The following is a 12,794-nucleotide window of genomic DNA, read 5'->3' on the forward strand; positions in this document are numbered from 1 at the left end:
ATATATTTCAATCTAAAAGACAAACAGAAAATGTTATTTTTGTCATCTAGTTTAACTACTGTAGGTGGCGCTGTTTCTACTGTACACTTCAACGCAAAGGCCTGACGTTTATTTTCAGCACAAAACAAACATAAAAAAGAACATAAACACAACTAAAATTTGGAATAGTTTGGATGCAGGCAAATATTTTTTTTATTCATATTGTGAGCCCGATGTAAAAAAAAGCTCCATATGTGTGCAGTGACATCATGAGATGAAGCAAAACAGGAAACCTTTTTATTTTCCCATTAAAAAATAAAGCATATTTAAATTTTTGCTCACTCATTTTTGAGCACAAAAATGACTTAACTTTCAGTTTGAAATTTTAAAATGAATATCAAGGAGAAAAGGGATGGAAAATGGCAAACATTTCCAAAACATACACACATATGAAGGTCTGCGTCTAATTTTTTTAGGATTTCATTTGTAACAGAAACGCAACAAATATGATAAATATGTTAATATATCCTTCAGTGACAAACCAGTATTCACTGATTTTATGTATTAAATAATAAGGTTAACAAAATAAGCTTAGATATTTTCTATCTGAAACCTTTCAAAAGAAACATTACATATAATATTGAATAAATTATGAATGTAAACACAAGGAATGTGAGCAGCTTAACCTGACCAGTTACTGGGACCAGACCTGCATTAGGTCCATCCACTGGTTTTGATGGTTGGCAGAACAAATCAATTCATGACTTGTTCCAGCAACAAAACCAGGAAATAACTCAGCAATGTAAGATCTGTTTCCTATGAATAAACTGAAGATATTTTAATGAATAAAGCATTTAATTATGCATTAAAAAAAATATTTATGCATTTATTTCCAAATGAATAAAACCTTTGAAGAATAATTTGACCAGTTATTGAATTGTGTTACTGCAGATCTGCTCTGCGAGGAAATCACAGCTAAGATGAACCGGTTATGAACGCCCGTCATGTTGAAGTTCATGAAGGCTCTTATGACCCTGCTGGGTGGAAAACCTCTGCAGAGAAATAAAAACATCTCAGAGCTGATTTTAGAAGAGATTTAAATGTGGCTATTTTGTGAGTCTGGTAGTAAACCTGAAACAAACTAGTAATTCGTTTAAAGTATCAACTTATAAAGACCACCCTGTAAATATTATTGTAATTAGGTAGTTTCTTTTATCAATTCATTTTTAAACATGTTTTCATGCGTTGGTAAAGCAAACATGGAAATTTGACTCATCTCACAGAAAGAAAGCAATGCCAGTAAATTCCTGAACCCTTTTGACCCTAGAAGCTTTTATCCTGAAAGCAGAGATCAATCCAGACAGATCAGACCCATGATACCCCAACCCTGCCGACATGTTCTTAGCGTGTTTGTGTCGTCCAAAGACACAGTTCAAGTTTTCTCGTCATTCAAGTTCATATTTTATTTAACATAAATCATATTGCAGTCAAAGTGAACAGCTGGGGTTTCAATATACACAATAGAATCGTAACATTTTAAGCGCCTGCCCCTGACCCTACCCTAAAATGAAAATCAAAAAGCCCCCCGAACCCCCCCTCATTTAAACAAGCAGCCACCCTCACTAAGCTATGACCCCACCCACATCATATTATGCCCCGCCCACCAGCGTTTCATGGGATTTATTCAGCAGCAAACTCCAAACAGATCAACTCCTTCATGTCCGTCATGTCGTCTGTTGTCAACTTCCTGCAGGAATAAGCTCCTCCCACCCTGATCGACTTGCCATTCAACAGCTACAAAGACTTTAAGGCATGTTTCCTCCTCCACCAGCTACTCCACCTTTACAAGCCCGTCCCACCTGCTACTTAAATCTACTCTATCAAACCCTCCCCTTAAAACTAGCTCCTCCCCTTTACTGAGATGCCCAGCCTCCCCTCAGTACACCTGTAGGGGGCGTTGCAGCCACTTTAAGCTAAAAAACTAAAATTTTTTAAGAAAAAAACTTAAGGCGCATCTGCTCACTGATGTAAAAGCTTTGCCCCTGTTAGACTTCCTGCAAGAGTAAAGTGAAAAGCTCCACCCCCTTTAAGACCTTCTCACAGGTATAAAGCGAAAAGCTCCACCCTCTTTCTGACTTCATTTAGGAACAAAGTGAGAAACTCCGCCTTCAGACTTCCTTCATGAAGAAAGAGAAACTTTGCTCCTCCATAGGCTTCCAGAGAGAAGATCCAACCCATCAGAGACTTCCTGCAGGAAATAAGTGAGAAGCCCCGCCCCTCTGATTGACTTCCTGTCATTACAAAACAAGAAGCTCCGCCCCCCTCAGAACCTTACTGCAGGAACGAAGCGAGTAGTTTGGAATTTGCTGCTTTCTTTCTGATCTTTAACCAATGAATGAAGGCGGTGACAGGGAAGGGGCGTGTCTTTCTGATCACCTGTGTGATGTCAGGCGTCCTGCCACACACGCAAAATAAAAACAGATAATCTGGTGAGCATCATTTTCATCAGTGCTGTGAAGTTGACCACAGCAACATTCACAAACACACTCCCCCCCCAAATCTGTCCATCCACAGTCCTCCTCCATCTTCATCTTCATCCCCCTCCAGATGTGTGTCGTTTGTTGGTGTCCTCCTGTGGTGTCTAAATGGTGGAACTGAAACAGAAATGTGGAAGGAGAAAGAGGAGATGGGAGGGGACAAGTGAGGAAGAGGAGGAGTGGGAGGTGAAGCTTCTTCTTTTGTGTTAAAACAGGAAAGCGTGTTGCGTCGTGCTGCTTTCCATCGCTGCGGCTCCTGCGAGCAGAACCAAAGACGAGCTGGAGGAGGAAGGAGAGATCAGGAAGAAGGGGTAAAGGGGAGAAGTGGGAGGAGCTTGGAGGACGGTGGGATGGTGAGCTACTTCAGACATCTCTCAAAGTAGGTGGCGCCCACATAGCCGCCCCTCAGAGAGCGATGGACGTTCTGCTCGAAGAGCCGGCGGTTTGTCTGGAGGACCTCTGCTGCCTCCTTGTTCAACGGGTCCTCTGGGTTTGGCTCCTGCAGTGGGGTGGGGGAAACAGGGATAGGTCTGATTACAACACTGAATGGAGTCAGGTAGGACACCACCTGTAGGCTCAGTGAGCAGCCAACTGGAAGCTGAGGATGCTGCACTGGTTTAACCATGCTTCTGTGCTAAGAAGGTGGATGCTCGTTTGGGCCCCAACTGCTCTGTTCTTGCACTGAATGGGCCTGATGGAACCCATTTCATGACTGTCTCTGTCACCTTTAAGTGAACTACGTTATTGAGCAGGGTGCTGACCTGGAACCTGAGAGGTGCTTCCTTCTTTAACTGATTGTTTACTGCAGTAATGACAAGTAGCACCTCAGTAAGGTGTAGGAGGACCTCACCTGCTTCAAATTTAACTTATACTACTAAATGCAGCCCATGTACCATCAGTGGTTCTCGTACCACAGTTTGAGAACCATGGATATACTGTAGGTCAGGCTTTCAGATGACTGGACTGGGTCAGGTTCAAGGACTGGAGTGAGAAAGCAATCTGTAAAGACCAGCAGAACCAAATCTGCCTCCCTGAGCCTGCAGGTTTAAAAAACACAAACACTCAAAGAGTCAGAGCTGAACTCACTAGAAATAGATACTGTAGACCGTAGATGATGGAGTTTACTGTCAAAACAGGCTTCCAGTCCTCTCTGTGGACAAGAGACAACAGTTAAACCAGCGTCTGCACTGAGGAGAAGGTTTCATTTAGGACTTTCAGACTGTTTTAAAGCCATTATGGTTTGTTCTACATGAACTGCAAAGTTTCAGCAGCTAAATGAGATGGTTGAGTTTTTAAGACCCAACAGAACCACTGTATGTGTTAAAATCATATTGGTCCAGTTAGTTTAATCATTTAATGGCTTCTGATCCACATCCACCATGATTTTAAGGTCGGGTTTTGGTCAGAACCCCGAAGCTGGTGACTGACCTTAAAATATTAAGGCAGACGTTTCCCTCAAGGTCGATGTTGGGGTGATAAACCATCGTCTCACACTTTACCTTCGGGGGATCGTGGGGGTAACCCTGTCCCACCTGAAACACACAGACTACATGAAAACATCTGGAAGAACAAAGTTCACAGAATCTGAAGGAAAAAGTCCAGAAGAGTAGAAAATAAATCCAGGCGTGTCCTGATTTACCAGGCAGGTAAACGATCCTGAATGACCTGCGCAGCTCTTCAGCCGCTCGACTCATGGAAACACAACAGCTAAAAAAATCCGTCAACCTACAGGAACATCTCAGAAAATGAGAATACCCTGAAAACGTTCAGCATTTTCCGCCCCTCTTTTCAGAAACAGAAACATTATACAGATTCATTTTACATGGAGGAAAATATTTCAACCATAATGTTTATTTATTGGGATTTTGATGATTCTGGTTTATAGAGAATGAAAAGCACAAAAATCTGTGCCTCAGAAAGTGAGAATATTACATAATATCTATAAGAAGCAGATTTAAAAAATGTCAGACTTCTAGAAACTATATTGAGTTCAATGCACTCAGTTCTGGGTCTGGGCTCAGGGGGGGCGTGGCATGGAGGAGATCAGCCTGAGGTTCTGCTGAAGTGGTTGGGAAGCCCAGGTTGCTTTAATAGCTGCATTGTTGGTTCTGGTGTCTCTCATCTTCCTCTCGACAGAACTTCACAGAGAGGTGGTTGAAGTTAATTAGCTGATTAGGGTTCTGACACCAGGAGTTTTCATTCTCTGTAAACCAAAATCATCAAACTTACAAGAAATAAAGGCTTGAAATGTTTCACGCTCTATGTGTGATGATCTATAGAATATTAGACTTTCTCATTCTAAAACGAAGGACGAAAATATTGAACTTTTAAACATATTGGAATCTTTTTGAGTTGCTCCTGTAAGAATTGAAGTATTTCTGGGATATTTCAGGAGTTCAACCACTAAGGAAAAGAAGAATGAGGAACTGTTACCTTAAAGCTGAAGACAAACTTTCCTCCTTTGTAAAAACCCTGAAAGAGACAAAAACAATGAATCTTCAGCATGAGACTCAGTCTGGAAGCTGAACTTCCTCCTATTCATCTGATCCACACTTTCCCTGCTGATCTTCTCTCTACCTGCATCTTAACAATGGAATGGGCACAGCTCTGCTTTGACTTCTCACCTGATGGACTGACATGTTCTACCTGCTGAATTCATGGTTCTGACTCATGTTTGTTGCAGAACCCAGATTTCCAGCAGATAGTTGGACTGTGGTTGTGCTTTTTAAATGTTTTCTGAACATCCCACAAAGAGCTAATTTGACTTCTTGTTTATGCTGAACTTCAGAGTTTTCGTCCCAAACTAAGCAGATTAAAAACAAACTTCAATTATTCAAGGAAGCCAAAAATCTTTGGATCATATTTGAAGGAAAGAATTTCAGGTTTTAAATAAATGATCAAACAGCAACTTTAAGACTACCGTATTTTCCGCACTATAAGGCGCACTTAAAAACCATTAATTTTCTCAAAAAATGACAGTGCTCCTTGTAATCCGGAGCACCTTATATATGGATCAATTGGTTAATTGGTTGATCCATACTGGTTGTACACGGCGCTCTGTCAAAATGTTTCAGTACGACTGGTAAACTACAAAGCCGCACCGCTTGCAGCATTACGGCTACCGTAGTCAGGGGCGTCGCCGAAGTAATAGCGGTAAACACCTGTACTGTGCTTACTCCTAGTCCAACACCACTTGTGTGTGTATAACGTTTGAATGTACTGTTGCAGGAATTGCCCCTGAACTATATGTGATTAGAAGCTCAGTGTGTGGGGTGTATGTTTCGTGTGTGTGTATGGAAGATGTTGACATTACTCCTCCGGACAGAGGTGGCGCTGTGTGCTGCCGTAGCTGAGAATCAAGAGTGAAGGAGTGACGTCGGTATTATTGTGTGTGTGGGGTGGGTAGAGACGGCGACCGGAGCAGCGGTGTATGAGTCTGTAAGCCCTGTGTTTTTACGTGCTGCAAAGTCATTAAAAAGAACCCCGAATCTCGTCAACAACTCAGTGTTTTGATGCTGTTTCTTCATGTTCAACTCAGCAACGTATGAGTGAGGGAGTTAACCCCGAGGAAACTAGTAACTTCGGCCCTGGAGAAAGCGTCTCCCCTATGTCATCAGACTACGGTCAGGGGACAGAAACAGGAAAGGTTAACAGTACTAACGTTTGATTTAGTGCATCAAACTGTTTCTTTTACGTGTTTACTGAATTTCACGTTTTAACTAACGTTTGATTTCAACTTCAACTTCATAGACTCCAATGCATTCCTAACGTGCGGTTGGTTCTATTCAATAGATTTCTATGTAGAGGAGACCTTACCATGAGAGTGAATGGAGTTATCAGAACGCTGGTTTGTAGTGTATTAATAAAGTTTGACTGACTGACTTATCTGACTGTTTTGTTGACATTCTCTTTAGCTCCATCTAGTGGATGCATAACGCAACCCCAGTCAAACGTTTGACTGCAGTAGCTTCTATTCTATGCGCCTTATAATCCGGTGCGCCTTATAGTGCGGAAAATACGGTAGTTCCATGTCATTAAAAGGGAACTTGGGTGATAAGATAGAACCGGGTTTACAGTGGTACCGTCACTCATCTACAGCAGGTAAACTTCAAGAACATATTCTTTACTTTATTAGACTCAGTAACAACCCGGAATATTCTGCATTAGTATCAACCTCAGAGCTGCCAGCTTTTCTTCTCCTTAATCCAGAAGAATTGAACATAACACTCCAACGTGCATTGAATGCAGCAGTGTCACTGAGATGCTAGAGTTAAACCTCCTCCTGACCCGAAGGTCTTCCGGAAAAGGGTTCATCATCAGGATCCAAATCAAATCCAGAGCAACCAGAAGGTATCCGACTATAGTTTTCTCTAAACAGCGGCAAAGTGAAAACATGATTTCAGCCATTGTTGCGACTCTAAAAACCGAGTTCAGGTGCATCATGTTTCCACTGATCATCCATCAGATGTTTCTTCAACATGTTTGGGGTCCACCTGTGGTTGGAAAGGAACACAGTTGTCTATAAAAGGTCTCACAGCTGACAGAGCAGAGCAGAAACCAAGGAATGAAGTCAAAGGACTGTGTCAAAGCTCTAATCTGAGGAAGGTCACAAAGATTTTGGCATCAATGAACGTCCTAAAAAGCTGTGTGGTCTCCTGGGAATGGAAGAAGCTTGGAACCACCAGAACCCGTCCTAAATCTGGCTGCCCGACCAAACTGGGTAATCAGAAGAAGGGCCTTGGTCTAAGAGGTGACAGAGAACCCAATGTCACTAAGGTGGAGCTCTTGTGTTTATTTGTGGACATAGGAGACCCACCCAGAAGGTCAACCACTGTAATGCACTCCACCAATCAGGCCTTATGGTAGAGTGGTCAGAACAAAATGGCAGCTTGCTTGAATTATGCCAAGAAGCTCCTTGAAGATCATCAGAGCAGGAGAAACAAAAACCCTTGGACCAGATGGAACCATAGTAGAAGGTTTTGGTCTGAACTTCAAGTGTCATGTCAGGAGACAACCAGGCACTGCTCATCACCTGGTGAACACCATCCGTACTCTGAAGCATGGGGGTGGCAGCATCATGCTGTGAGGAAGTGGGTGACCAGTTCATACAGAAGGTAAGATGAGAACAACAAGCGTAGTGAGATTCTTCTAGAAAACCTGCTCCAGAGCGCTCTGGACCTCAGGCTGAGGTGAAGATTCATCTTCCAACATGACAATGAGATGAAGTACAAAGCCAAGAAGACCAAGGAGTTGCTTCAGGAGCATTCTGAATGTTCCTGAGCCAGAGATCCTGGCTCTAAATCCAGCTGAACATCGCTGGAAAGACCTAAAGTGTCTGCCTAACAACAAGCCATCCAACCTGACCGAGCCTGAGAAGATCTCCAGAACATCTGCACACAAAACAGGTAAGCCAAGCTTGTAGAGACGAATGCAGAAGATCAGAGGCTGAGACTGTGCTGAGCGAAGGCTGTGGATTCCTCTGTTCAGGTGATTTTTTTCTGTAGTTTTAGTTTTTAATAAACTTGCAAACACTTTAAAGGTCTTTCACTTTGTTATTATGGGATGTTATGAGAAGAATGTGAGGAAAAATTTAAATTTAACCCAGTCAAGAAAAATGCTGTAATATAACAAAATAAGGAAGAAGTGAACCACTGCAGAAACTTCTGGATTCGCTGAAAAAACTACGGATGCACCAAAGGAAAGGTGTCTTATAATAATCTAATAATTTTATTATATAATCAAAAACACAAAGAAACACAGAAAGCATAAAAGCCATTCCTAAGGAGAAATGAGAATATGCAGGTGAGAGCTTTCCTGAACTCCTCTCACCTCATCAGGTGAGATGATGAGTCTAAAGTTGAGGAGGTCGTCGTCATCTGGGAAGCTGATTTCACAAGTCTTTGGCAAGTTTAGTTCATTGATGTCTGCAACACAAACACATCATCATCATCCTGAGTCAGCTGGGACAAACCATTGGATATAAACTGCCGTTTATCATCGCCATGGTTACAGCCTCGCTAATTTAAATGTGTCATAAGGTGTGAGGAGGTAAACACTGTCCTGAGGGAACCCTGCCTTAGAGATGTTTTCAAGAAGCTCCGGAACCACTTCAAGAAGAACCAGCAGGCAGTGGGAACCTGGTGGAACTAAACGTAGCTCAGAGTGAGAGCTCTGAAATGTTGGTAGTCTCAGGACTTGGATGTCATTTTTGGTTTTACAAAAACAACCTCCATAACCTCTGATTACAGAAGGTTAGCTGGTTAAGATCCCCCTTAGCAGGTTAGCTGGTTAAACCTCTGATTACAGAAGGTTAGCTGGTTGAAACCTGTGATTACAGCTGGTTAAGATCCCCCTTAGCAGGATAGCTGGTTAAGAGCCCCCTTAGCAGGATAGCTGGTTGAAACCTCTGATTACAGAAGGTTAGCTGGTTAAGATCCCCCTTAGCAGGTTAGCTGGTTAAGAGCCCCCTTAGCAGGATAGCTGGTTAAGAGCCCCCTTAGCAGGATAGCTGGTTGAAACCTCTGATTACAGAAGGTTAGCTGGTTAAGATCCCCCTTAGCAGGTTAGCTGGTTAAGAGCCCCCTTAGCAGGATAGCTGGTTAAGAGCCCCCTTAGCAGGATAGCTGGTTGAAACCTCTGATTACAGAAGGTTAGCTGGTTAAGACCCCCCTTAGCAGGTTAGCTGGTTGAAACCTCTGATTACAGAAGGTTAGCTGGTTAAGATCCCCCTTAGCAGGTTAGCTGGTTGAAACCTCTGATTACAGAAGGTTAGCTGGTTGAAACCTGTGATTACAGCTGGTTAAGATCCCCCTTAGCAGGTTAGCTGGTTAAACCTCTGATTACAGAAGGTTAGCTGGTTGAAACCTGTGATTACAGCTGGTTAAGATCCCCCTTAGCAGGTTAGCTGGTTAAGATCCCCCTTAGCAGGTTAGCTGGTTAAGAGCCCCCTTAGCAGGATAGCTGGTTAAGAGCCCCCTTAGCAGGATAGCTGGTTGAAACCTCTGATTACAGAAGGTTAGCCGGTTAAGATCCCCCTTAGCAGGATAGCTGGTTGAAACCTCTGATTACAGAAGGTTAGCTGGTTAAGACCCCCCTTAGCAGGTTAGCTGGTTGAAACCTCTGATTACAGAAGGTTAGATGGTTAAGAGCCCCCTTAGCAGGTTAGCTAGTTGAAACCTCTGATTACAGCATGTTGGTTGGTTAAGACCCCCCTTAGCAGGTTGAAACATCTGATTACACCAGGTTAAGACCCCCCTTAGCAGGTTAGCTGGTTAAAACATCTGATTACAGAAGGTTAGCTGGTTAAGATCCCCCTTAGCAGGTTAGCTGGTTGAAACCTGTGATTACAGCTGGTTAAGAGCCCCCTTAGCAGGTTAAAACATATTATTACAGAAGGTTAGCTGGTTAAGATCCCCCTTAGCAGGTTAGCTGGTTGAAACATCTGATTACACCAGGTTAAGACCCCCCTTAGCAGATTAAAACATCTTATTACAGAAGGTTAGCTGGTTAAGATCCCCCTTAGCAGGTTAGCTGGTTGAAACTTCTGATTACAGAAGGTTAGCTGGTTAAGATCCCCCTTAGCAGGTTAGCTGGGTGAAACATCTGATTACAGCAGGTTAAGAGCCACCTTAGCAAGTTAGCTGGTTAAAACCTCTGATTACAGAAGGTTAGCTGGTTAAGATCCCCTTTAGCAAGTTAGCTGGTTAAAACCTCTGATTACAGCAGGTTGGATGGTTAAGACCCCCCTTAGCAGGTTAGCTAGTTGAAACATCTGATTACAGCAGGTTAAGACCCCCCCCTTAGCAAGTTAGCTGGTTAAAACCTCTGATTACAGAAAGTTAGCTGGTTAAGATCCCCCTTAGCAGGTTAGCTGGTTGAAACATCTGATTACAGCAGGTTGGATGGTTAAGATCCCCCTTAGCAAGTTATCTGGTTGAAACCTCTGATTACAGAAGGTTAGCTGGTTGAAACCTGTGATTACAGCTGGTTAAGATCCCCCTTAACAGGTTAGCTGGTTGAAACATCTGATTACACCAGCTTAAGACCCCCCTTAGCAGGTTAGCTGGTTAAAACATCTGATTACAGAAGGTTAGCTGGTTGAAACCTGTAATTATAGCAGGTTAGTTGTTTGAGATCCCTCTTAGCAGGTTAGTTGGTTAAAGATCTGATGACAGCAAGTTAAAATGTATCCAGTTCTTAACAGCTGGTTAAAATCTCTGATTGCAGAAGGTTACCTGGTTGAAACTCTGACTAAAGCAGGTTACCTGGTTGAAACATCTGATTACAGCAGGTTAGCTGGTTGAAACCTGTAATTATAGAAGGTTACTCTGGTAACTGGAATTAGGCAGGTTGTGGTTATAGTTATATCTGTGTGTTAACATTTTAGCTCCGGTTCAGTTTGTTTTTAACTGTGACAGTAGGAGCTAGCCGCCGTTAGCTCCTAGCTGTGGCGCTAACTGTTAGCCTCATTGGGTAACAACAGCCGGCCTGAACGCACTGATCCCCAGGCTGAACTGTTGTTTTTTTTACCCTGTGTTTACTATTCGGTGCCCGGAAAACAAGCCCCGCTGTGGGGCAGGGCAGCTGGGCGAGCCCTGGTAGGGTAACTGACCCACCTTTCTGTATTCGAAGCTGGGCCGCGCTGGCTTTCTTCCCCCCGGCTCCGGCTCTGTTTCCTCCAGCAGATTCCTCGTCTTTTTTCTGCTGCTTCAGGGAGAACAGCTTAATCATCTTCACCTGTTTGTAAGCTGATATCCAAACTCGGCGTCCCTTTACCGGGCGTGAACTTTCAGTTTGGTCGCTCGGAACTGCACCGTACTGTGGATGGAGCCGGTGCGTCTCAAACTAACTAACCACACCGAGAGAACCTGCGAGCCGCCGAGCCAGCTTAGCCTGTTAGCTGCGCAGAGGCCGGGCAAGGAGGAGCCATGGATGCTGATGCGGCGCGTCAGCGCGGCCGCCATATTGGTAGGGTAAATTGGAACCTGGAAAGGTGTTAAAAGAAGAGGGGAGCTGCAGTTTTGTCAGAATTAAAAACTATGAAGGGGTTTATATTGTTTTAACATTGTTGGATGCATTATGTATTTCCGTCCAATTTCCGTGAGAATGGAGGATGAGGAGAGTGAGGTGAATTCAATTTATTTTGGCGATTAATTATTGCTTTGTCCAAAAAATAGAAAATGTCCAAGTTTCATGATGAAGAAATGACCAAAAGTTAATTAAACTCAGGATTACAACTGGGTTTTCTCACCAACCCCAACCTTACAATCAAATATGGCCGCCATGCATTTGAAAAGCATTATATGATATTATTTGCTGTAAAAACTATTTACCTGCATTTCTAGTTGTTTGTGACAAATATATGACAAATATATGTAGAACCTTTCTTTGTGAACATGTTCCTTTAGTGTTTGAATGCAAAACATTCTGAGACAATCATCGTTACTACATCGTATTTCTAACACTATTTAGCATGGTTATTAAGTATAACAATTGGTAAATTCCACTGATTTTACTCTTCACCAGAATATGGTTAATTCTGGTTTCATTTTATTCTGAGATCAAATTTTCTTTTCAAAACAATATAAGTTTACACCAGGAATTGTTCTCGCTGGTTCTTGAAATATTTTCACTGAACTTCACCTTTGAGTCGTATCTATTTAAAGCAAGGATCAATGTGCTTGGACTACTTATCCTTTTGGCTGTTTGGACTCATTAACTCTACATAACAGTTAATTTGCTTTGGACAAACATTGTAAATAGTTGATACCAACATTGCCTCTGGGTACCACTCAAGGCAGTCCATGTACCACCAATAGTTCTTGTACCACAGTTTGAGAACCGTCGTTTTATTTTTATTTTTATGTTTATTTTTGTTTGGCTGTTTTGTGTGTACAGTGCCCTTGGGTGTTGTGAAAGACGTAAGATAAAATGTCTAATAAAATTATTTATAACGGGTTTTATAGAATCAATTTATTTCTATTAATGTGGATTGTTTTAAATGTATAATTAGTGACAGACTACCGCATCCTAGTGGCACAAAGAAGCGGTATCCCAGTTCCTTCCTCCCAGCAACAGTTAGACTTTATAACCACCGCTGCTCCCAAAAAGCCCATGAAATGTTTACATCCCTGCTGCTATTTTCCGTTTTTCAATTTTTTCTAAATAGTCTATCGTTGTTTTCATGGACAATTATATATGCATATTTTGTACATTTTTAAAATCACTCAGCTGCACACTTCATTCAATCTAAATATGCCATTTGTAATCACTGTATAG

General features: G+C 42.4%; 1 protein-coding gene across 2 annotated transcripts; it reads right to left on the bottom strand.

Moving 5' to 3' along the window:
* Positions 1 to 1,416: 1,416 nt before the first annotated feature.
* On the bottom strand, positions 1,417 to 11,448 carry LOC124864464 (NEDD8-conjugating enzyme Ubc12). Of its 2 annotated transcripts, XM_047359252.1 has the most exons (7): positions 11,132 to 11,448; positions 10,781 to 10,822; positions 8,346 to 8,440; positions 4,950 to 4,988; positions 3,945 to 4,048; positions 3,603 to 3,666; positions 1,417 to 3,015 (listed from the first exon to the last, which is right to left on the bottom strand). In XM_047359252.1, exons 1-7 carry the CDS (start codon positions 11,244 to 11,246, stop codon positions 2,875 to 2,877), a joined length of 600 nt encoding a protein of 199 aa, XP_047215208.1. In that variant the 5' UTR covers positions 11,247 to 11,448; the 3' UTR covers positions 1,417 to 2,874. The 2 variants fall into 2 exon arrangements, with proteins under 2 accessions (XP_047215208.1, XP_047215209.1); XM_047359253.1 differs by lacking the exon at positions 10,781 to 10,822 and having other exon boundaries at positions 11,132 to 11,441.
* Positions 11,449 to 12,794: the final 1,346 nt, after the last annotated feature.

This window comes from Girardinichthys multiradiatus, chromosome Y (genome assembly GCF_021462225.1).
Source record: "Girardinichthys multiradiatus isolate DD_20200921_A chromosome Y, DD_fGirMul_XY1, whole genome shotgun sequence".
Lineage (NCBI taxonomy): Eukaryota > Metazoa > Chordata > Actinopteri > Cyprinodontiformes > Goodeidae > Girardinichthys > Girardinichthys multiradiatus.

Excerpts from the sequence above, each read along its gene's own strand:
- LOC124864464 (XM_047359252.1), bottom strand. The coding sequence starts at position 11,246 with ATGATTAAGCTGTTCTCCCTGAAGCAGCAGAAAAAAGACGAGGAATCT. Across the intron at positions 10,823-11,131 it reads CCAGCTTCGAATACAGAAAG|GTTTCAACCAGCTAACCTGC; the intron begins GTGGGTCAGTTA and ends CTATAATTACAG. Across the intron at positions 8,441-10,780 it reads TAATCAGATGTTTCAACCAG|ACATCAATGAACTAAACTTG; the intron begins GTAACCTGCTTT and ends TTTGTGTTGCAG.